Source organism: Tachyglossus aculeatus, chromosome X1, assembly GCF_015852505.1.
Source record: "Tachyglossus aculeatus isolate mTacAcu1 chromosome X1, mTacAcu1.pri, whole genome shotgun sequence".
Taxonomy (NCBI): domain Eukaryota; kingdom Metazoa; phylum Chordata; class Mammalia; order Monotremata; family Tachyglossidae; genus Tachyglossus; species Tachyglossus aculeatus.
The window spans coordinates 113,240,881-113,265,908 of NC_052101.1; the positions used below are offsets into that span (position 1 = coordinate 113,240,881).

The 25,028-nt window shown below is 55.6% G+C and overlaps 1 protein-coding gene across 1 annotated transcript in view; it reads left to right on the forward strand.

The window, feature by feature from the left end:
• EFNA2 (ephrin A2) overlaps nt 1-23,667 on the forward strand; it is a 49,310-nt gene extending 25,643 nt beyond the window's left edge. Inside the window, exons 2-4 of the mRNA XM_038740339.1 lie at nt 16,783-17,075; nt 21,314-21,379; nt 22,838-23,667. Of these exons, the coding sequence (XP_038596267.1) occupies nt 16,783-17,075; nt 21,314-21,379; nt 22,838-22,962 (484 nt within the window). The 3' untranslated portion in view covers nt 22,963-23,667. The remainder of the gene's footprint in view (nt 1-16,782; nt 17,076-21,313; nt 21,380-22,837) is intronic.
• Nucleotides 23,668-25,028: the final 1,361 nt, after the last annotated feature.

The window sequence follows — 25,028 nt, forward strand, 5'->3', positions numbered from 1 at the left end:
GTGGGGAAGGGATAGGAATGAGTGAACATGCTTTGAGATCGCCTCCCACAAAGAGGTTGGATGGAAGTGCAGTGTGTGTGTGTGTGTGTGTGTGTGTGTGTGTTGGGGAGGAGGGCTTCTGAGAATGGGAGTGTGTGTGTCTGTGCATGGTAATGGTATATAGATGTGCAGGGACAGGAAAGAAAACTAGCATCATCGGGAGAGGAGGGGTCCTGGTAAGAAGGTGGCTGGTGAATTTGAAGGGTGGGGGAAGCCTTGGACTCCCCCCCCCCACAAAACACACACACACACACACACACAGACACAGACACACACACACACACACACACATATATATATCTTGGAGCCTCCGCTGATAGGCTTTTCCTGCTGAAAGATGGAGGTGAGAAGCGGGTGGGGGCTCTTAGAGTCCGGGTTGATATGGGGCCAGTTTTTCATCTGGCGGATCTGGGGTTGAAGAAGGAGGCAGGGGCCTCAAGGAGAGCTGGGGAAGGTGGGAGGGGCCCGTTCTGGGGCGGGTGGGGGTCTCTCCAACCTCGCTCGGGAGGTCTGGGGTCAAGTTGGAGGCCCGGGGAGTGGAGCGAGGCAGGGGTGGGAACCGTGGCCTCACCCGCTCCCCATGACTAGAAACCCAGGGGTTCACAGGGGTAGGTGGCTCCCCTGTTCTGCCACCCTCCGCCCTTCAGTTTCATCATCAGAAAGGCAAATGCTTTTGAGACGGGAGTGGCAGAGAGAAAGGGGCAGAGATGTCTTCTCCCGCTGCCGGGCATCCAGGCAGTGGCTGCGATGCCGGCCGAATGAACCCTGCGGCCTTCCCTCCCCACCCACCGCCAAGCCCCAACCCGGACAGAAGCGGCTTTTGTGTGGAAATGAGTCTCTCTCTCTCTGTCTGTCTCTCTCTCCCGCTTTCCTTCCCTCTCTCTCTCTTTTTTAATCTTTGACAGAGAGTGTGCTGTGTGTACATAACAGAGGGCGCAGGGGGACTCTGGAGAGGCCTCTGACAGCCTTGGCAGGAGATGTTAAGAAAGATCTAACATTTCTGATCTCTGTTTAGCCAGAGGCGGCGAGAGCAGCAGGGAAAAGGAGAGAGGGGGACTGGGGAGAGGGGGTTAAGAGGTGTGTGTGTGTTGGGGGGGGATTGGGGGAAGCAGGGTGGATCCCCCTGGGGCAGACGGAGGAGAATCAGGGAGGGGGAAGCCCAGCTGATGCCCTTACTCCAGCTGGGCATACTCAAGGGCAGGCCCTGGAGGCAGGTGGGGGGTGCGGGGAACGGTGGCGTGAAAGTCCCTCTGGACATTCTCACTCACTAGCACCTGGCACCTACCGAACTCCACCCAACTTACCCTTCAGCCCCCTGCCAGGTGAAGCAGGCGCCCAGTCCTGGCCTTTCGCCCCTGGGCACTGCGGGGGATGAGGCGAGGGGTAATGCCCGGTGCTCTGTGGATGGAAGGGGCAGTGCCAGCCCCAGCCCCACAGTAGGGGGGCAGCAGCATCCCCTCTGAACATCTGCAGTCGCCAATCTCCATTCCCTCAACCCCCTATCAATGGGTGGAGCTCACTGGGGAGGGGGTCCCGGACCCTACTTTCCCAGCTGCACCTGCGTGTTGGACTGGGCATCCCCCCCCACCAACCTTGGCTAATGCAAACAGCTCGGAGCTGCCAATACCCCGGCTAATGGACTCTGGCAATAGGAAGGATCAATAATTAATCGAGGATACGGCCTTCTGCCCAGCCCGATCTGGCTCTGATTGTGTGAGTGCTTGTGCTGGGTCTCTGGGAGACTGGGCAAGTGTGAGGCTGAGACCCTGTGTGTGAGTTGGCGAGGCTGGGTGTGACTGTGTGACTGTGTGTGTGTGTGTGTGTGTGTGTGTGTGCGTGCGCACATGCATGTGATGTGCCCCCGCCCAGGGTCACATCACCACCTCTGCCCCCCACCCGACGCTCAGCTAGCAAGGAGACCCTGTGCTAACGAGGGCCAAGCGGAGTGGCGGGAATCCCCAGCTGTGGGGGCGGGCGATGCCAACATCTGTCCCACACTGCCCAATGGGAAATTTCCGCTGCATTCATGAGACAGCGAGTGCCACGTATAAGGCGAGCCCCTCCACTCCCATCCTCGACCTCTCCAATGTGCCACAGTGCCCATCCCCGGTGCCCGTCCCCGGTGTGGCGATAGAGCCCTAGCCCCTGCAGGCAGCCTAGTGTGCTGATGGCAACCCCCGGCAATTAGATAGTTTGTGGCCTAAGTGGATAGAGCCCGGGCTTGGGAGGCAGAGGGTGTGGGTTCTAATCCTGGCTCTGCCACTTGCCCGCTGGGTGACCTTGGGCAAGTCACTTTACTTCTCTGGGCCTCAGTTCCCTCATCTGGAAAATGGGGATGCTGAACCTGTTCTCCTTCCTATTTTGAGATTGTGAGGCCTGTGTCTGACATCATCCTGTATCTTCCACAGCACTTCAAACAGTGCCTGACACATAGTAAGTGCTTAAGAAATACCGCAGTTTACTATTATTATTATTATTGAGCAAAACTTTCATTTGATCTTCCCGGGGTCAGGGATGGTTATGCCCATTTCCCAGATGGGGACACTGAGGCCCAGAGAGGTGAAGGGTGCCAGTCCCCGCTTCTTCTTTCACCAAGGTTTGGTTCCTACAGATCCTGCCCCGACTCCCCAATCCCCTTCCCCCGTCCCTCCTCCCAACCTCCATTGGACCGCAGCACCCAGCTTGCCCGCCACCCCCTGCTCTCCCGGAGGCTGTTCCAGCTCCTTAAGACTTCAATGTCAGGACCTTGCAGGTTTGCAGGAATGTTGGGGTGGGGTGAGGGCTGCCCAGCCCAGATTTCTGAAAGGCTTTTGTTTTCATGGGGGCAGGGGGTGTGATGTGGGTGTGTGTGTGTGTGTGTTGTCAGGGAGACCATGTGCTCTGATGAAGATACATTCGTGTACATGCTTAGGCTTGAAGGCTCATGAATGTATGTATACCTGAACAGACATGTTCGTGTGAATATGTGTGTGTTTGTGTGTGTATATGTGGTGGTGATCATGGGCACCCTTATCCGTATGGTCCCTGTGCTTGAGGGCCTGCATGAGGGTGCATGTTTGCCTGCATGGATCTGGGCATTTGCGGTCACACATCCATTCGTGTCTAGATGGTATTTGCTCACAGAGGTTCCCATGTGTGTATGTGTTTCTGTGCATGACAGGTACGGGTGACCACATTTGTATGCGGGTGATTGTCGAGGGTGGGGAAGCAGGCCGGGGGGGTTGTGGGGGGACACGACTGTGTCTACATATAAGCGTGATTGTGCCCGCCTCCATGACTGCTGGACTATCGCAGGGAATGTGTGACTAGGCAGGTGCGACTGTATTGTGTGGATGCGTGAGCAGACTCTGCGTGATGATGTATGTGATTGCATTGGTGAGCATAGACAACTATGTGTGCACAACTGCCTTGGCCTGGATGCCTGTGTGCCTAGGTGGCGGCATTTGTGTGCATGTGAAACCGCGTACGGAGGATTGCGTTGGGGAGTGGGATCATACGCACCATGGCGTATGTGCACGTGTGTGTGTATGTGTGTGTATGTGTTTTTACGATCCCGCCGGTGGGGTTTTCTATCCGGCTCTTTGGCTTCCTTCTCTAGAAGTTCCCGGCTTCTCCGGGCACCCTGCCCCGCCCCGCCCCACCCCGCATGGCTGAAACCGGGGGGGGGGGGGGGGGGTTCTGCACAACAATCTGCATAGACTGTTACCCACGATGCCTGGCCCTCGGCTCCGAAAGAAACTGTGTGCGTGTGCTGTTTTCCCCCAGTGCCGAGCTCGCCATATAACCCCATTGTGTCAGTGCTGGAGAGCTGGCAGCCCGGAAAGTTAGCCGAGCCGGTGGGAAGGGAGGGGAGGGGTGGGGGTGGGGGCAGCTAGCCAGGTAAGTAGGTATGTGTGTGTCTGTGGGTGTCCGGGTGTGTATCTGTGCCTGGGTGTTTCTTCTAAAGTGATTTTAGGAAGGGGCGTTTGCTGCTGCCAAGGGGAGGGAAAGGTTAGGGCTGTGGAAAGAGGGGCAGGGAGGGGTGCGCTTGGGCATTTAAGTTGACTGCAGCAGCAGTTGCAAGAATCGCAGCAGCAGCATTTCTGGAGAGTGCTCTACTGACCACCTGCTTTGTGCAGAGCCATGGATGAACCAATCAATGGTATTTCTTGGTGCAGACCAGATGTAGGAGACACCATCCCTCCCCACAAGGAGCTTACAGTCCAACCGGGCAAGACAGCGTCCAGAGAGGAGGAAGATGGGCTTTAAGTAGCAGAGTAGGTAAACCCAGAGGGACACCAGTGCAACAGAGAGAAGTTCATTCATTCATTCATTCAATCGAATTGATTGAGCGCTTACTGTGTGCAGAGCACTGAACTAAGCGCTTGGGAAGTACAATTCAGCAACAAAAAGTTCTAAGCACAGGAGGGCTGAGGTGAGAGCGGGGGGAAAGAGAAATGAGTCAGGGAAAGCTTCAGGACGGAGGGAATGTGGCTAATGACTCTGTTGGATTGTCCTCTCCGAAGCGCTTAGTACAGTGCTCTGCACCCGGCAAGCGCTCAGTCAATACCCTTGATTGATTGAGGAAGTGGGATTTGGGAGCCGAGTCAGTTGGGCAGTGGTATTCATTGAGCGCTTACCATGTACTAAGCGCTTGGTAGATCACACTAGAGCAATACAACAGACACATTCCCTCTCCACGACAAGCTGGTCTGGCCAGTTTGAAGGGGGAGGGAGTGAAAGAACCCAGTCCCTGCCACCAAAGAGCTTCCAATCGAATGGAGCTTGGTGTTCATAATGATTTCACATTTCATAATGTCACAGGGGTGGCCAACCCCGGAGAGCAGATCTTTAACCCTTCTGTCTGTGGATCAGGGCTCAATAAAATGCTCTACGCAGACGTGCCACTCGATACAGTCAGTCAGTTGTATTTATTGAGCGCTTACCGTGTGCAGAGCACTGTATTAAGCGCTTGGAAGAGTACAGTATAATGATAGAGCAGGCACATTCCCTGCCCACGACGAGCTTACAGTCTAGAGGGGGAGCCAGGCGTTAATAGAAATAAGTAAATGACAGATACGGACACAAGCGCCGTGGGGCTGGGAGGGGAGGTGACTGAAGGGAGTGAGTCAGGGCGATGCAGAAGGGAGAGGAAGAAGAGGAAAGGAGGGCTTAGGGAAGGCGGGAAGGCCTCTTGGAGGAGATGGGCCTTCGAAAAGCCTTTGAAGGGGGGGGAGGAGAGAGTCATCGTCTGCCAGATTTGAAGAGGAAGGGCATTCCAGGGCAGAGGCAGGATGTGGGTGAGGAGTCGGCGGCGAGATGGAGGTTCACTGAGACGTACGGTGCTCCGCTCACCAAAGGTCCAATGCAGGGACCCACCAAAGGGTTTCTGCATGTAATGTAATGCAGGGATCGGGTCTGCCAATTTGGCCGCATCGCCCTCTCTCAAGCGCTTAGTCTAGTGCCCCGCACATAGTAAACGCTCCATAAATACCATTGATCGACCGATCTATCAATCTGTTCTCCCTACAGTGCTCTGCGGGCAGTAGGCAACCAGTACAGCATTCTGCACCAAGTAGGCACCTAGGTCAGTGCCTTGACCCGATTCAGTGCTCTCCGCAGAGTAGGCACGCAGCATTCAGTGCTCTTCACAAAGTAGGCACCCAGTACAGCGTTCTGCACGAAGGACCCAGCCCGTAGAGTGTTCTGCACACAGTCGGTGCCTGATTCAGGCTCTGCACACAATAGCCAGGCGTAGTTAGGTGCTCAGTACAGATCACAGTAGCCGCCCATTGCTGTGTTCTTCCCAGTCAGTGCCCAGTTCAGTGCTCTGCACAAAATACATGCCCCATATTGGCACGTGGTACATACTCTGCCCGCAACATGCAGGTGGTACATTGCTCTGGAAAAGTGGATGCCCAGAACATTGCCCTTTACCCAGTCAGCGTCTAATGTAGTGCCCTGCACTCCATAGGCACCCAACACAGTGCTGTGCACACAGTTAGTGCCCAGTACAGTGCTCGGCATAAAGTTGGCCCCCAGGGCAACATTCTGCCTATACAGTGCAGCCGGTGCAATGCTCTGCCCTCAGTCTGTGCCCAGTGCAGCACGCTGCAAAGAGTAGGCACCTAGTACAGTGCTCTGCACAGTCGGTGCCGAATACAGTGCTCTTCCCACCAGTACCGTGCTCCGCTCACATTTGGCAGCCGGTTCGGTGCTCTGCAAAAGCTAGGCATCTAATACAGTGCTGTGCATATGGTCAGCCCCTAGTTTGATGCCCTGCACAGTCGGTGGCCAGGACAGTGCTTTGCGCACAGCTGGTGCCTAAATCAGTGCACTGCAAAAAGCAGGCACCGTGTACAGTGCTCTGCACACTTAGTGCCCAGTTCAATGATCTGTACACCATAGACACCTAAGGCAGTGCTCGGCACACATTGTGTGGTGGTTGGCACAGTCATTACCCAATTCAGTGCTCTGCACCCAGTTGGTGCCCCCATTCCAGTGCATTGCAAAGAGTAGGTACCTAGTACAGTGCTCTGCAAGTGCCTAAATCAGTGCACTGCAAAAAGCAGGCACCATGTACAGTGCTCTGCACACTTAGTGCCCAGTTCAATGATCTGTACACCATTGACACCTAAGGCAGTGCTTGGCACACATTGTGTGGTGGTTGGCACGGTCATTACCCAATTCAGTGCTCTGCACCCAGTTGGTGCCCCCATTCCAGTGCACTGCAAAAAGTAGGCACCTAGTACAGTGCTCAGCACAGTCAGTGCCTACGCTTTGCACAACATAGACATCTAGGACAGTGCTCTGCACATGTTTTGCAGCTAGTGCAGTGCTCTGCACAGTCAGTGCCTGATTCAGTGCACTGCACTCCTTAGGCATCCAGTACCATGCTCTCATTATGTATCCAGTTCGGTGCTCTGAATACAGTCAGTGCCTAATTCAGTGCGCTGCACACAGTCGGTGCACAACAGGTGCCCAGTACAGTGTTCTGCACACAGTTGGTGAACAGTAGATAGACAGTGTTCTGCAAGTCAGTGCCCAACTCAGTGCTCTGCACACAGTTGGTGCCCAATTCAGTGCTCTGCACGCAGTTGGTGCCCAGTGGGTGCCCAGGACAGTGCTCTGCACACAGTTGGTGTCCAATCGAATGTTTTGCACACATTCGGGGCCCCGCACAGTGCTCTGCACACAGGCAGTGCCCGATTCAGTGTTCTGCATACAGTCGGTGCCCAGTTCAGTGCTCTGCACGGAGTTGGCATCCAATTCATCCTTCTGCACACTAAGCACAGTATGTGCCAGGCAGTGCCCAATTTAACGGGCTGGGCCAAGTAGTTGATCAGAACAGTGCTCAACATCCAGTGGGCATCCAGTACAGAACTCTTTACACAGTAGGTGCCAGTACAGTGCTCCTCACACACTAGATACCCGGTATAGATCTCTGCACACCCATAGCTATTAATGCATTTGTATGTATGCTTGTGTGTGTGTGTGTGTGTGTGTTTGTGTGTTTTCATGTGTGTATCTTTCGGACTCGAAGAAGCCACCCATGGGTGCAAGTGAGGCTGAAAAAGCCAAAGAGGGACCTTCTGACCTGACCACACCGTGCACACACAAAGGGGGTCTTTTGTGGTGGTGTTGTGGTTGTTCTTGGCAGCGCCCGGCGCTGCCTTTGCTTTTGTCTCTCTGTCTCACCAGCCTCTTGCAGCTTCAGCTCAGAAAGAGGAGGCTCTCCTTTCTGGATTGCAGCGGGCCAGGCCGGTCCCCCTGCTGCAGGGGTCTCCCAGTTTTCAGCTGGGCTGCAGTATCATCCGAGGCTTCCCTTGGCCACATCCTTAAAACCGCTTCTTCTGCCCTTCTGGCTCTCAGCAGCCCAATTTCAGCTTGCCATAGAGCAGCTGTTGAGGTCGCCTCCTGTCATCCCTTCTCCTCATTACCCACCGCCCCCCCAAGTCCCCCAGCACAGCTGGGTGGTGGAGAGGCTTGCTTCAACGCTTGGAGGCCAACTTGGTTCTAAGACTTCCTTGTCCATGATCCCGTCTTGCCCCTTGATGTTGAGAATGGCCTGTAAGTGCCGCCGTTGGAACCATTGGAGTCGGTTGGCTGTGGCATCTAAGGGGGGTCGAGGAGGGGGGAATCCTGGTCTCACACGCCCAGGACAGGTCGGACATCACTTCCGCTCTATGGGGCTTCAGCTCGGCCTGAAGCCTCATGCCACCGCCCCACCTCAATCCCGGCTTCCCTGCCTGTATGCTGGGTGACCTTGGGTAAGTCACTTCACTTCTCTGGACTTCAGTTCCCTCATCTGGAAAATGGGTCGGACCGTGTCCAACCTGATGATCTTGTATCTTCCCAAGCGCTTGGTCCAGTGCCTGGCACATAGGAAGCTCTTAACAGATACCGTAAGAAAAAAAATCCAGAAAAACCAAACAGATTTCAGTCTCCTAGAGGTGGAGCGGCCTTCCTTGATTTGAGTTTCTGCTTCCTCCTCCATCAGCGTTGCATCTTCAGCCAGCGGGCCGCCTAGGCGATGGAATCCTGCGATGACGCTCAGCTCTTTGTGGCCCACGATGGGCCTCTGGTTGCAGGCAGGGCTTCCCCGGAGTCCCCGGGACCCGACCTTGGGTTTCTTCAGATTCACAGTTGTTTGGTCCCCAGAGCCGGGTTTTCCTGGTGGTCACTGGGACCCGGCCTCGGGTTTCTTCAGATCCACGGTCGGTCGGTCCCCAGCTCCGGGCCGACTCTACAAAGCAGTTTACAGTCCTCCTCATGTCTTCTTGGCTGCGGGCCTCCAGGGTGCAATCACCCGCTCCCAGCAACTCTTGAACGACCACCTCTAGGACTCTCAACGATGCTCGAAGCCCGTCGAGTCGGAAGTATTTCTTCGAGCGCTGAGAGCGTATTCCCACTCCAGCTTCCAGTTTCCCTGCGGCATCCTCCGGCGTAGCTGCAGAGACTAAATCAAATGGGACCAAGCCTTGCACCCCCCCCATCACCCCCCACTTCTCCCCATCAGTGACAGGGCTCCGAGGAACGGTCCAGCTGGCTGTCGTCGGACGGCCATCCCGGAACCTCGGGGAACGTCTTGGGACGGTTGCATCAGGGGAATAGTTCGCGGAGCCCCCCCGCCCCCCCACCAACCTCTCAGATGCTTCTGTCGGGTCTGTGGAAGCTGGACAGAGGTCTTGGGGCTACTCCCCGTTCTTCCCCGGGATCTATCTGACCATGCTGCTACAGAGATCCGGTCTCGGGGAGTCATGCTCTATTACGTCGGTGATGTCGAGATTCCAGGAGCACGCGGTCAACCCTGTCTTTTGGGACCCAGTCGGTCCCGAAGGGATCTGGCCTGCCACAGTGACCCTCGTGTGGAGGAAAAGCTGGCTGTTAGCCCATCGCGGTGTTCATCCCCCGGAAGCTGCCCGCTGCCATGTCGTGCAGACGGCAGGGGCCTGGAATGGTGCCCTGCCCATTCTAAGTGCCCAACTCAGTGTTGTGCTCTGAGGACATGGCCTATAACAGGCGCTGCTCACAATAGGTGCTCTTTTTAAGGGCCCGGGACATTGGTGTGCTCATAGCAGGCACTCAGTACAGCGCTCTGAATCCGGTTGGGGTCCAGCACAGCAGCTAAAGTGCTCTACACTGCCTAAACATCAAAGCACTGGGGGCTTTGTCCCCAAGAGGCACTCAGTATGGTGCTCTTCATGTAGCAGGAGGCCGGGAAAATGCTCTTCGCAGAGAAGGTGCCCAGATCAGTGCTCAGATTCTACTGGACCCTTAATCCAGTGTTTGGCATTTGGTCGGCACCCTATCTACCACTCTGCCCGCAAAAGGTGCCCAGTATGGTGTTGTGCAGGCAGGAGGTGCCCAGTTCAGTGCTCGGCACTTGATAGGTGTGCAGAACAGTGCCCTGCACACAGTGTGTACCCCACACGGTGTCCTGCACACAGTGCGGGCCCAATATAGTGCTTCGCTCCTTGCACCCAACACCAGTAGTCAGCCTGCAGTGCCAGGCATACAGAAGATGGTGCCCATTTCAGCCCGGCCAAGAAGATGAAAGTTTCACAATGTGCCCACAGCAGACAGCAGGCACCCCATACAGTGCCAGTTACTTAGTAGGCACCCAGTTCACTGCCCTGTGCCCAAAAGTGCCAAGTGCAGTGCTCTTCAGAGAGGGAATTCCTGGTCCGATTCTGTGCCCCCATCAGGGGTAAGCCAGTGAAATGCTCTTCACTGAGCAGTTGCTGCTCAGGATCCGGCGGGCACCCAGCAGAGTGTACTGCACAGTGTCGAGACATCACCCCTGCGAGGCGGGGGACTGAGCTCTTCCCGCCCTCAGAGATGGCCCTGGTGCGTTGCCATGGACTAAGTAAGTACGGTGTAGTGCTCTGGCACCCAGTACAGAGCCGTGCACACGGTGGGCTCCAGGTAGAGTGTTTTGCACATAGTGGGAACACAATACATTACCATGCCCACAGAAAGTGCCCAGCTCAGGGCTGTGCATGCAGTCAGTTTGCAGCGGGTGCCCAGTACAGTACCCCAGGTAAAATGTTGTTGGGGCCCAGATTTGTGCTGTGAACACGAAGTAAAAGCCCAGTATAGTCTGTGCACAATGCAGGTGCCTAGTCTGGGGCTCTGCACCCAGGAGATATCCAGTACAGAACTGCATACCTACTGGGCACCAAGGAGAGTGCGTTCGTGCACATTGGCATCCACTCGGGAATGAGTAGTCCAGTACAGGACGCTGAATGCCTGCCATGTACACTCTGAATGCCTGGGTCCAGTCTAGCATTGAGGGCATCAAGTATGGGACTGAGCATACCGGAGGTGCCAACCAAGCACAGTGCTTTGCCTACATTGGCATCCGGTAAGGGGCCTAAATGGATGCTACATCCCCAGCAGGCGCCAAGTAGGGTAACCAGTACAGTGAGTGCCATGTGCCCAATAGGTGCCCGAGTTGGGGCTCCAAACCCAGTTGGCACCCACCCGGTCCGCCCGGGTAGGGCTCTGCACTCAGAAGATCCCCAGTGCAGTGCTGTGCATGCTGTAAGTACCCCATTAGTACAGTGGGTGCCCAGTACATGTTTGATACCCAGTAAAGCGCCAAGCACAGAATGGGCATTGAGTACAGGGTTCTGCACTGGGGCCCAGTAGAGTCTTATGCACCACAATAGGTGCCCAGGAAAGTGCTTTGTGCACAATGGACACCAAACAGGGCTGGGCTTACAGGAGAGGCTCGCTTCAATTTTGGCCCCCAGTATAGCCCCGGGCACCCAACTGGGGCCCAGTTCAGCGCCTAGAACACCCTAGGGGCAAGGTAGGATCTGACACAGGGCCCCCCCAGAGCAGTCATCCAGGAAAGGGTGGTGCATGCAGTCATGGCCAGATCCACTGCTCTCGACATAATAGCTACACATCTGGTGCCCGATATGGTGTTCTGCACGCATCCGATGCCCAGTATGGTGCTCTGTGCACATCTGGTGCCCAGTACGATGCTCTGCGCACATGAAGAGACCAATGTGGCACTCTGCCTGTAGAAGGCACCCAGCATAGCTCTAGGCACATGGCAAGTACCGGGCCAGGCCTGCAGGAAGGACTTGGCACACATTGCTGCCCACCCAATAGAGTTCGGTAGGCCGCTCTACCATCGGGACATGTGGGTGCTAGTCCCAGTTCCGCCTGTCTCCGGTAGGGACGAGAAATCCCCCGGGCAGGAGAGGACACCACCATCATCATTGTCACAGAGAGGGTGCCTGTACTTCAGGCTGCACACGGCAGTGGTGGTCCAGTTCAGTGCTCTGCAGAAAGTAGATGCCTAGTAGGCACCCGGTAGCGAGGGCACCGGATACCCTATGTGGGTACCATAGGAGCAACCCCCAGTGGGGGCAGAGTAGGGGCGTACTGCACTGCATGCAGTGATTGCAAAATCCAGTGCTCTGTACTCAATAGCACAAGTCCTAGTCATCCGGTTGAAGCCCTGTTAGTGCCCACTTGGCACCGAAGACAGTGCCCTGCAAGAAGCCAGGAAAAAATGCAGTATCCAGCATAGAGGTTTGGATAAGGCTTTTGCTTCTGTTGTACTTCCCAAGCACTTAGTACAGGGCAGCGCACTGAGTAGGTGCTCAGTCTATGCTGGAAGTAGTAATAATAATAAGAAGAAGAATTGTGCTATTTATTAAGTGCTTACTATGTGTGCTAGGCACTGTACTAAGCATGGGGAAGATACAAGGTAATTGGATTGGACACAGTCCATGTCCCACATTGGTCTCACAGTCTTAATCCCCATTTTACAGATGAAGGAACTGAGGCACAGAGAAGTAAAGTGACTTGCCCAAAGGCACACAGCAGACAAGTGGCAGAGCCAGGATTAGAACCCAGGTCCATCTTACTCCTAGGCCCGTGCTCTCTCCGCTAGGCCATGCTGCTTTTCTTCTACCACCGCCACGTAGTTACGAAGTTCAGTGCTGGGCACACGGTGGGGATACAGTGCATTTCTGTAGACCCAGTAGGCATCCAGTTCTGAGTTCTGCACACAGTAGGTGTGTACGCGGGAAGAACCCAGTCCAGCGCTCTGTACCTCAAGCCCCAGGACAACACTCTGCACGTGCGTATTTGCTGTATAATGTGTCACGCACCCGATACCATCCTGGGAATCCACCAGGCCCCCAGTAGAGTGCTCTGGACACAGTAGGCGTCCAGTACAGTGCTCTGCCTACGGTAGGCATTCAGTATAGTGCTCTGTACACATTTGGCGACCGGGTTAATGCTCTGCGCATGATCCTGCATGTAGTACAGGGCTCTGCACACAAGAGGAGGTGAGTTCAGTGCTCCGCACATAGTGGGGGTCCAGCGTAGTGCTCTGCACACAATATGCATCTAATACAGGGCTCTGCCCGCTAAAGGTGGCGAGTCTAGTGCTCTGCCCACAGTAGGTGTCCAGTGTAGTGCTCTGCACCCAGCAGGGGGCCAGGCCCGCCCCCATCTCTGGCTCAACTTCCTCCGGCCTGAGACTGCAGTTCCCCAGTCACAGATGCCCCAGGTAGTGGGTGGTTGTTATTGTGGCTGTTGCTGTTGTTCTCCCCCCACCCACCCGCCGCCCACTCCTGTTTCTCTTCCTACTCTTCCTCTCCCACCTCCCCCTTCTCCTCCTGTTTCTCTTCCTCCTCCTCCTCTTCTTCCTTCTTTTCCTTCAACTCCTCCTCCACACCCTCACACATAGATGTGTGCACGCACACACGCACACACACACACACAAGTCGGGGCTGGGTACGGGATGGAGTCGCCGTGACGCTGCACGTATCATGGACCCGAAGCTCTGGTGGGGAGGGTGATGTGGAGAGAGATCCGGGACACGATCCGACCCCCCCCGTACGCCCCGCCACTCCTTGTGCCGCCGACCCCATCCTCCGTTTAATGAGCCGTTGCCGCCCCACCCCTTCTTCGCCGTCCTTGTCATCTTCGCCATGCTTGCCGTCCTCATTAGTGCCGGTTGCCCAGGATCACCGAAGCAGCCATGAGCCTGGCGGATCTCTGCCTTCTCCCTCTTCTCTTCCTCCTCCTCCTCCCCCACCCCAGTGTAGGGGTTAGGAGGGCACAAAGAGAAGGTCCCGGGATATCTGGCTTTTTCGATCCTAAACCTGGGGAGGGAGAGCACATAGTCTTCCTCAGTCCTTGTGTGTATCTGCGTAATCTATGGCACCGTCGATTTACTTGGATGACTCTAGTGGTGAATAGCTTTATGTCGCCTTCCCCCATTAGACTGTAAGCCCCTTTCGATGGGCACAGTTTGGGTCCCATGCTGCTAGTGACCTCTCCCAAGCGCTCAGTACAGTGCATCACACTTACACACAGAGACAGAGTGAAACAGAAATTAAGGGACAGGCAAAAAAAAGAAGAGAGACCGTGCCAGAGGCCAAACGGGGACTGAGGCAGACAGTCATAGAGATTGAACCAGAGAGGGGGGGTTGTGTGTGTGTGTGTGTTTGTGTTTTGGTGTGGGCTATTGGGCCCTGAAGCAGTAGAACAGTTCAGGCCATAGTGAGCGTTTTGGATTCAGTTGCCTACCGAGTCGCTCTGTGTGTCCGTTCCAGTGGGCACAGGGACAGACCGAAGGACAGTCAGGTGACCCTCGAGGCTTTGCCCTCCCCCTCCCCTTAAAGTCCCACGAGGGAAATAGTCCTCTCAAAAGGGCCACCCAGACCAGGTGGAGAAAAAGAGATGCGGAGGAAACAAGATGGAAGCAGAGAAAGACTCAGAGCTACAGAGGCAGAGAGACCTCCGAGATAGGAGAAGACTCCTCTCTGCCCAGCGGCTGACAACGGGGTGTTGGTCTGTTGCCCAGCTGGTCAGTGCTGTCGGGCATCCAGAGGACACAGGAACCCAATCCCCGGCTGGCACGGGGCTGGGCGTGCACACAGGAATGCCGGTAGGTAGGGTGGGGGGTTTGGGAATTCCAGTGGGTGGGTCTGGGTAGGCTTGAGGACACCGGCTGCTCCCCTCCCTTCCCAGGTGAAATGGGGGGGGGAACGAGCTCGTTAAGGGGTTCAGTAACACCCCCCCACCCCTCAAGGAGAGCCACCCAGGTATTTGATGAGTCAGCAAGTCCAAGGAGAATCTAGGACACTGAGCAGCCCGTGGGAGGCAAAGAGAGGGAGAGAGGGAAAGTGGAAGAGAGTGAGACAGAGAGAGAGAGAGAGAGAGCCGGCCCCTGGGGCTCTGAGGGTGGATGTGCCTTCCTGCAATGAGGTGGCATGAGAGAGACCCCAGGTGATTGGGGTGAGACGGGAACTCCAGAAGAATCCACATTTCCTGGCCTTGGTGGGCATGGGTGAGCAGATGCATTGGGAATCGAGTGTATGGGTGCGCGTGTGGGTGAGCATGTGTGTGGATTGCCCAGCTCACCTTGCTTTTGCGGGCATTCTCCATTGGGAAAATGGCATTGCCAGGGCCAGTAGGGGGAGAGCCAGATTGAGGAAGGAGAAACCCATTCCCTCCTCTTCCGCTGGAGTTCACGGGCATCTGCCCTCTCCGTCTCACAGGTGATCAGAGTGAGTCAGGAGAGGAGGAACCCACCCACACATACTTGTGCCTCCTCCCTCTCCCTGCTTTTAGTCATCCATTTTGCTGGTGTGGTGTCTCCTGGGGGTGATGGCAAAGTTGGGGGGAGGGATCCTACATGGTACCCGTTGCCTATCGTAGTAATGATAATTGCGGTATTTGATAAGCACTTACTATGTTGCTAGCACTGGGGTAGATGCAAGGTACTCGGATCGGAAACGGTATCTGTCCAACGAGGTGCTCTCAGGCTAAGTAGGAGGGAGAAGAGTTATCGAACCCCCATTTTACAGATGAAGAAACTGTGGCCCGGAGAAGTGAAGCGACTTACCCGAGGTCCCACAACAGGCAACCAGCTGAGCCAGGACTAGAACCCAGGTCTTCTGATTCCCAGGTCTGTGCTCTTTCCACTAGTCCATGCTGCTTCTCTACCATGGGCCTACCAGATGCTTGCTGTGTGCTCAGCACGTGCTGGGTATATATTATATACAAGGCAGTGTACTTGGTGCTCAAAAACATGCACTTAGAAATAGAAGATATGGCCCCCGCACTTGAGAAACGGGCCTGGGTGCTACCTACCTCCATGTGACCTTAGGTAGCTCCCATATCTGCTTTTTGCCTTGGTTTCCTCATCTGTAAAATGGGGATAAAGTACCAGTTCTTCCTTCCTCCGGCTTTGGGGGTGGGGGGGCGGGGAGAGTGTTGACAGGGGCCCTGGCTGGTAGAGGGAAGAAAAGGACTGGGATCTGGAGTCTCCTGGGATTCCAGCTCAACAGTCTGCCCCCTGGGGAACTATCTCGGTTTCAGTTTCTCCAGGTGTAAAATGAGTCAGGTGTGACACCTGCCCCCCAGGCTCCATCAGGTGTGACCACCCCCTTCCCTGCCAGGTGTGGTGTGAAGAGCTGCGATGCCTATCAGGTGTGGGCAGCAAGGAGGTGTGAGGTGCTGGATTATTAATGACAGGACTGCTTCTTCTCCATTCCTGGCCAGGAAGCAGACAGGGACAGAGAACAGTGCGTGTGGGCAGGGGACTGCGTTAGTGGGTGTCCCGGTGCCAGCGTCGGAGGGCAGTCTGGGGAGGGCGGCACCGACCGTTCGTGTCACGGTGTTACACTGGGCGGGTGTCGCAGTATAATGCTCAGTGTATGGGGACACCACAATGTCGGTGTGTGACATCACTGAGTGTGTGTATGAGAGAGAGAGGTGTCATTGTGTGTGCGCGTGAGTCAGTATGAGCCCCAGCGGCAGGTGCGTATATGACGGAGTGAGTGTCCCACTCATTCCACTCCCACCCCTCACCCACCTGTCTCCTGAGGGCCCGGTGGGCCTGGAGGTGGCTGGAGGTGACGGGGGTACTGGGGAGCGTTCAGGTTTCTCCTGGTCTGGCTGGGGGTTGGCCCACCCCGGACATGGGCTCCCGGCAGTACTCCCCAGCCCGACTCTAGTTTCGACCCAGAGTCCGTCAGCAGCATCTCCCCCCGCTCCCACCTCCCCATCGCCGGCCTCCAGGGAGGCTGGAGGAGCCCCAGATTCCCCCCCACGACTCTCGGCCTGGGCTCTGGGTGGGGTGGAGACACAGGACGGAGGGAGGGAGGGAGGGAGTCCCGGAACAGGCCAAGTCAGCAGGATCCCAGGCAGGGCTGACCCCAAGTCCTGTCCTCCCCCCTCCCCGGTGTCGTCCGTCCGTGTCTCCCCCCGCACCCCTCACAGGTTCCACCGCGGAGACTACACAGTGGAGGTGAGCATCAACGACTACCTGGACATCTACTGCCCCCACTACGAGGAGCCGGGGCCGAGGGAGCGCCTGGAGCACTATATCCTGTACATGGTCAACGCGGACGGCCACGCCTCTTGTGACCACCGGCAGAGGGGCTTCAAGCGCTGGGAGTGCAATCGGCCCGTCTCCCCCAACGGACCCCTCAAGTTCTCCGAGAAGTTTCAGCTCTTCACCCCCTTCTCGCTGGGCTTCGAGTTCCGGCCGGGTCATGAGTATTACTACATCTGTGAGTGCCGGGGTTCCTTTCGGTGGGGAGACCGGATGCCCACGCACATACGTACATATGCACGGACACACACACACACACACACACATACACATACATTCACACACACACACGCAGTGCTGGGAGCCGAGGGGAGAGTCATGCAAGGGAAGCGCTCGATAAATATGACTGACTGACGGAGGAGGAAGAGGGGAAGGAGATGAGATGCCTGCCTTTGAGGAGCTGACAGTCTGAAGAAGCAGCATGGCCTAGTGGAAAGAGCAGGGGTTTGGGAGTCAGATGATGTGGGATCTAATCCCAGCTCTGCCACTTGTCTGCTGTGTGACCTTGGGCAAGCCACATAGCTTCTCTGTGTCTCAGATACCTCATCTGTAAAATGGGGATTAAGACTTTGAGCCCCACGTGGGACAACCTGATTACGCTGCGTTTACCCCAGTGCTTAGAACAGTGCTTGGCACATAGTGAGCGCTTAACAAGTACTATTATTTTTAAGGGGGAGACAATAATAATAACAATAATTGTGGTAGTTAGTAAGTGCTTACTATGTGCCAAGCACTGTTTTACGTACTTAGATACTAGATAATCAGGTCAGACAATCAAGACAGAACCAAAACGCATGCAGACTGGTACACACGCAGATGCAAAGCTGCTGCATAGCGGCAGAGATCCCTAGCAGCTCCATGCCCCTCAAGAGCACGGACAGAAACAGACGGGTTAGGGTGTATGTATGTGTGTCAATCTGTCACGGAGAAGGGGTGGAGGTGGGGATTGTTTATAAAACCTGGAAAGATGACATGGCTGGGAGTTTGTTGGAGAGGAGGAGGGGAGTTGGGGGTGGGGAGGTGGGTAGAGGGGGAATGGCCAAGATCCTTGTCCCCCCTCCCAGAGATAACCTTGAATGATTGCAAGCGAGTCCTGATCCCCTTGATTTCCTCATCATGGCAGAAGGGATCAGGCTGAGAAAGATGGGCCGCCCATCCACCTCTCTCTTCCCCTCCCTCCGTCCACCCCTTCCCATCTCAGCGGCCCCTGGACCATCTAGGGAGGAGCTAATGGGGGGGTAGAGTCTCCCGATCTGGGATGGCGGGGAGGGGGCATGTCTCTGGTCCCATCCGGAACCTCTAGAATGTCATGGGGGCCCTAGGGGGAGCGTGGCCTGGAGTCCAACCCAGATGGCTGCTGGGCGGCAATAGTGGCTTTGGCCCCACAGGGGGGAATGGGGGAGTGGAGCACACTCCAGCTCCCATTTCCCCCTCCCCACCATGGAATTGGCGCGCTGATCCACCCAGTTTGTACCATCCAGTCGCTCGGTTTCGCCCTTTTCTGGGCTTTTTTGACACCCCCTGCCTTTCCACTGCACCCCCCCACAACCTCCCTCTTCCCGTCTCCCTTTCCTCCACTTCCTCCTCTCCCCTCCCCTCTTTCCTCCTCCCCCTCCTCCTCTTCCCCAAAGCCTCTATTTTCAGCCACTTAATTTGTTCCTTTATCTCCATTAAATTACCGTTTCTGGGGCGGGGGGTGGGGGGAATGTCACACGTAAAATAACTTGCATCTACAACCGTCCTTTTATTTTTTTATTATTTTTTAATGTCGTTCGGGGAGATTACACAGGAATAAATGGTGAAACGGATCGGGGCTAAACCAGTTAGAATTCACGTCATGCGGAACATTAGAAATTATGCCTCTTGGAGGCCCTGCGTTCAGTGGACAGGAAGAAAAGAAAAGAAATTATCTCCCGTCCCTCCCCTTCCTGAACTCGGAAATTGGAATCCTATCAGCCGCCGGGGCTCCGAGGGGTGTGGGGGTGGTACGTGGAATGGGAGTGAGTAGTGGGGTGGGGGTGTTTGAGTTCCAGGCTAAAGTTAAGGGGGTTTCTCGGTCTGGCCAAGGGGATTTCTGGGTTCTAGCTCAAACGTATGGTTGAGAATCGGGGGAGGCGGTCGGTAGGCTGCCGTCTGGATCAAGGTTACCGGAGTTCTAGGTCAAGGCCGAGCGGCGATGGCCACGTTCTAGGCTGGGGTTAGGGGATCCGCTGACTGAGGGTGGGATGTTCACAGTTAAAGTCAGGGAGGTTAGGTGGGGGCAGGGTGTCAGGGACTTTGGGGGTCAGCGCGGAGGAGGAAGGCAAGTAAAGGGGTCTGGGAGGTGTCCCCTGTGAAGTGGGGGAAGCGCCAAGTTGGGCTGGAAGCTCTGGATCTGCTGCCCTTTGGAGGAATCGGTGGGGGAGTTGGGAATAGAGGGTGGTGCTTGGGGGTGTGGGAAGTGGGAGGGGGAGGAGGAATTGAAGGGCTGGGTGAACACAACTACCCTCCCTTCTTTCCTCTGCTGCATCTCCCCAGGGCCAGGGACTGCTTGGTAGGGGTGGGGCAGTCCAAGATCAACCCCTGGTTTGGGGGTGGGGGTGGGGGAAGGGAACAACACCCCTGAGCTGCTCTCCTGGTCCCCAGCCCCACCCCCACCTCTTTCTTTATATGTGAATCCAGGGGACAAAAGTGTTCAATGAGGTTCCATTAATAGAAGAAGAAATTACATTTTTCACTCTGAGACAGGAGTTTCACAAAGATAATTATTGTAATTATTCGTTTTTATCTCCCGGGATGAGTTGTATTTTTGTTACGGGACTTTTATCGGTGTTTCCCTGAGTGTGTGTGTGTGTGTGTATGGGGCGGGGGGGGGGTGGAATCTGCTGGGGAAGCTGTGGGGGGATGGGAGGAGAGGGCGCTTCTGTGGGAGTGTGCTTGTGTGCATGCAGTTACCTGTGGATATGGGCAAGTGTGTGTATGTGCGTGCATGGGTATGTCTGTGCATGGACTTGGGTATATGGGTGCATGGGCGTGTGCATTTATGGGTGTGTACAAATATGTAAGTAGGTGGCAGTATACGTGTGTACATACTTGTGGATAGGCGGAGAAACCTGAGTGTGTATATTGGGGTGTGTCTCTTGGGTGTGCACATATACATACACGTGTGTGCCTCCCGTCCTTGTATGTATCAACCCGTTTCCAGCTCGACCCACGCTAGTTCAGCTTCTTGGTTGCTGGAATCTACCTTCCCTCCCGCCTCTTCCAGTCTTACTGATTCTCTTTCCCCGTTCTCCGCAATGTCTAGGCAGCCCCAAGCCTGCTCTCTGAACCCACCCACATTTCAGTACCCACATGAGTTCCCGGGCCCATCCTCCCATGTCTTCTCCATCATCATCGCGGTCATCACCATCGTCAACAGCATTGACCGAGCACACACTGTGTGCGGAGCACTGTACCTAGCATCTATTGGGTGCAGACCACCTTTCTGGGGGCCTACTGTAGGCAGAGCAATGTACCGAATGCCTAGTGCGTGCGGAGCCACGTACTGGGTGCCTACTGTGTGCAGAGCGATAATCCTGGGTGCTTACTGTGTGCAGAGCACCGAGCTGGGCACCAACTGTGTGTAGGACCCCCAGACTAGGTGCCGATTGTGTGCAGAGCAGTGTCTCGGGTGCCTGCTTTGTGTAGAGCAGCACTACTGGGTACCTATTGGGTGCAAGTGTTGTACTGGGCTCATACTGGGTCTATTGGGAGTTCGCTGGGCACCTATTCTCTATGGAGCTCCATCCTGGGCATCTACTGTGTGCAGAATGCTGTACTGAATGCCCACAGCGTGTGCAGAGCACCTTTCCCAGCAGCTACTGTCCATAGAGCACTGTACTGGATGCCCACTCTCTCCAGGGCACTCTACTCGGCGTTTGGGATCACATAAGAGAACTAAAGTACTTTTCCCTCGAGGAGCCTAGAAGCCAAATTCCCAAGAAGACAATAGGTTAAAGAGGGAGACGCAAATGATTCAAAAATGCGAGTAAGCAAGTGGATAATAGACCAATAGCGGCCAAACAGATCAATCCGTGAGCGTTGAGGTGGCCGAGGGCAGGACATGACCCGGAAGGTGAGGGGGAACTGATGAAGGCCTTCCTGAGAAGGCAGCTTTTCCAAAGGGGCCGTGAGGTGGGGAGACGACGATGGAGGATTTGAAGATGGGCGGGATGGTGCGAGTCTGATGCTGGCAAAAATGGGAGGTAACGGCGGGGCGGGGTGCCACCCCTGTGGGGGCAGGATAGGGTTACTGGGAGCCGCGGGGAGGGAGAGCATGAAGGTGGAGATCTTCATGCTAAAGTGAGGAAGGGTCGGGGCTGACCCAGCTACCTCGGTCCCCAAGGTCCCTCTCCTCTCCCCCCCTACGGGCTAATCCTGCGCTCTCTCTTCCAGCCGCCACTCCCCCCAACACGGTGGACAGACCCTGCCTAAAGCTGAAGGTGTATGTCCGGCCTACAAGTAAGTAAAACCTCTGCATGACAGCTTGGGATGAGCGGGAGAGGGGAGATAGATGAGGACACACACACGCACACACACACACACACACGCGCGCGCACACACACACACACACACACACACACACACACACCCTGTAAACAGGATAAACTTGCCATTTACCGGTCTTGCATGAAGCAGCTGAGAAGGAGGGAAGGAAGAGAAGCCATGGGGCTGGATAGTCAAGGAGAGTGTGTGGCGGGGTAGGGGGTGGGAGCAGGGAGGGATGTTTTAATGGTACTTGCTAAGCACTTACTCCTTGTCAAGCACTGTATTAAGTGCCGGGATAGATACAAGATTGTCAGGTTGTCAGTCCCTGTCCCAGATGAGGCTCACAGATCTAAGTAGGAGTGAGGAGTATTTAACGTCCATTTTACAGATAAGGTAACTGAGGCACAGAGAAGTGAAGTGACTTGCCCAAGGTTGGTGCATGTTCTAGTGTAGGGGAGTGAGTTGGGAGTGGGAACAGGGAGCCTTCAGAAAACAAACGGCAGAAGACTATCACAGAGAATTTAAAAAATCTTTCCCCATGAAGAGACCACCCTCTTCCCCCTCCCCCCTCCCCCTGCCCCCTGCACTCCACCTCTCTCCAACACAGAGCCGTACACACATCTCTTGCATACTCACATACACAGCCTCACCAACAAACACTCACACTGCCACTAGCTTTACTCCCCTATCTCTGCAGAACACACACGCAAGCTTTTTCCACTCCTCCCTTCTCTCTGGCCATCTCCAAACCCAAGCTGTTTGCTGAACCCCAGTTGGCTGATTAAAAACAACGGTAATAATAATAATAATCACTGTGGTATATATTAAGCACTTACTATGTGCCAGGTACTGTATTAAGCCCTGGGATAGATATAGGATAATCAGGTTAGACACAGTCTATGTCCCACATAGGGCTCTCAATCAGAGGGGAGACCCAGGCAGGCAGGATCCTAAACTCCCCACCTCACCTTTCAGGGCATATTGAGGTCTGGTCTCCACTACAGGTGATCTGAATTGCTCACGGGGAGAGTGACCCACACAGAGACACAGGCAGAGAGAGACAGAGACAGCCGAAGAGAAAGGCAGAGAGACCGAGACAGACAGATCCATTCATTCTCTGTCTCCCCCTTTTAGACTGTGAGCCCACTGTTGGGTAGGGACTGTCTCTATATGTTGCCAATTTGTACTTCCCAAGCGCTTAGTACAGTGCTCTGCACATAGTAAGCGCTCAATAAATACGATTGATGATGATTGATGATTCATTGTCATATTTATTGAGTGCCTACTGTGTGCTGAGCACTGTACTAGGCGCTTGGGAGAGTACAATACGACAATAAACAGATACATTCCCTGTCAACAGATGTCAGGGGCGGAGGAGGCAAGAGGGAGACAGCGGGGCGGACAGACACTCATCCCTTTCTCTTTTCCCAGACGACTCTCTTTACGAGTCCCCGGAGCCCATCTTCACCAGCAACAACTCATGCAGTCGGCAGGCGGCCGTGTCCCAGCTCTTCCTCAGCGTGGTGCCCGTGGTCTGGACCGTGTTCACCTCCTAGTGGTCCACGGGGGGGACGGGTCGGCCCGGCCCAAGGGCTATGGATGGCCAGACCCTGGGTGGTGGTAGGGGCGAAGGGGTGCCGGCCATTGCCGGACCAACTGGGACCCAACAACCCCGCCGATCCATATGTGATAATAATCCCAAGAACACGGAGGGCGAGGGGGAGCCGGCCTTGGGGGACACGGGAGGATATGGGGAGACTCTCCAGCGTCTGACCCTAAGCCTCCCCGGCTCAGCCCCGTGATCCATCTGGCCCACGACCGCGTCTCTGCCAGCGGCTCCGGGGTGCTCGGAGGAACCGGGTGCCGGTGGCCCTCCTGGACGCCCGTCCTCGTGGCCAGGGATGGACGGACCATCCGCCACCCCTGACTTTCCCTTCTGCATCCCTGACTTCTCTTTCTGCTTGGGATGGACAGAGGACACGGTGATCCCAGGAGACACCCTCCCCCACCCCCCATGTCCCCCCAGCAGGGAGCAGACATGGAGTCTCCTGAAGAAGGGGACAAATTCGGTGGGCGAGGGGGTGGGGACACACACACAACGGATCTTGGGTTTCCTCCAGACCCTGTGCCCTGGACCGGCTGCCCCGCTGGACGGAGCCTCGGACCCTCTCCCTGCTCGAGGCCCTGTCTCTTCGGCTGGGGGCAACCCCCTCAAGCTTTGGAGATTGTGCACGGCAGGGTGTTGAAGGGGGTGGGGTCGGAGCGGGCAGGCGTGGGCTGGGCAGTGGGGGCGGGATCGGGGTTGGGGGGCTGTGAAGGGAGAAGGAAATGTCACCGTCGGTGGTTTGTTCAATGTGTCTTCTCAGCTTCTAATTTATTCTCTTTATTTTCCTCCCCCACGAACTGATTTTGGGGTGAGAGGGAAACTCAACAGCTCCCTGGATCCCCCCCTCAGCTTCTTGCCCCCCTCAAGTCTTTGCCCCCCCCCCACAGCTCTCTGTCCCACCCAGCTCCCTCCCCAACAACTCCTTGTCCCTCTTTGCTTCACTTCCCCAATTCTCTTCCCCGTCTTCCCTCATCCCCAGTTCCCTGCCCCTTCAACTTTCTGTCCCACCCAAGTCCCTGCCCCACTTCCCCTGGCTGTCTGCCTTCTTCCTCAGTTCCATGATTCTCCCCGCCACTTCCGCACCCCGACTTCATCTCCTTGGGGGGGTGGGGTGGTGGTGGTCCAGATGGAGCAGAGCTCACTGTCTCAAGAGATCTGGGGTCTAACGCAGCGAGGAGCAGTGGGGGAGCATGTGTGTTTCCTTATTAATATCTATTTCTAAGGGGCCTGGGGCCCCCAGGGTCAGGCCAAGAGGGCCAGCTGCCTCTGGTGAACCCCTCATTTTTGGACTCAGGCGCCTCCCCCCCACCCCCCCAGGGATGACCAATGAGGCAGAGAGTCAGGGGCGGTGGGGTGGGGGAGGGGGCAGGAGGGAGGGGAGCTGCCTTGAGCAGGGAGGAAGGCTCCTCCAGGGGTCATCAAGTCTAGCCCCCTGCCTTTCTGCAGTTTTCCCGTTGCCTCGCCTCTTCAGCTCCCCCTTTCTCCTAGTCCCCCCAATTTGTAAACATTCTGCCTGGTCCAGGGTGGGGCTGGAAGGTGCACACACACACACACACAACCCCCCCCCCCCCCCCATTCCCCTGTACATAAAACCAGCAGCTCTTGGCTGCGATTTCTTTTTAATGTTATTTGCCGAGAACGAACCAGATGGAGATTTCTTTCGTTTCCCTCCTTTTTTTTTCGGGGTGTGTTGGGTAGGGTTGGGAGGGGGCGGGTGCCGGGCGGGGATGGGGACATTTTTCTAGACTAGGAAGCTACAATTCGCAATAAACTCATTTTGTCCGTTGAGGCCTCGGCCCATGAACACCCCCCCTCCATTTCCTGTCTCCCCATCCCCCTTCCCAAGTAACATTTCTTAAGAAAAACAAACAGACAAAAAAAAAAAAGCAGGATGAAATCCCACACATGGATCCCAAACCCACTCCCAAGAACCTTTACCGGTGTAAACCCATTTATACAGATTTCATACTCCGCCCCATGTCCCCCGCCACTCGGTGTTTTATAAATATATTATAT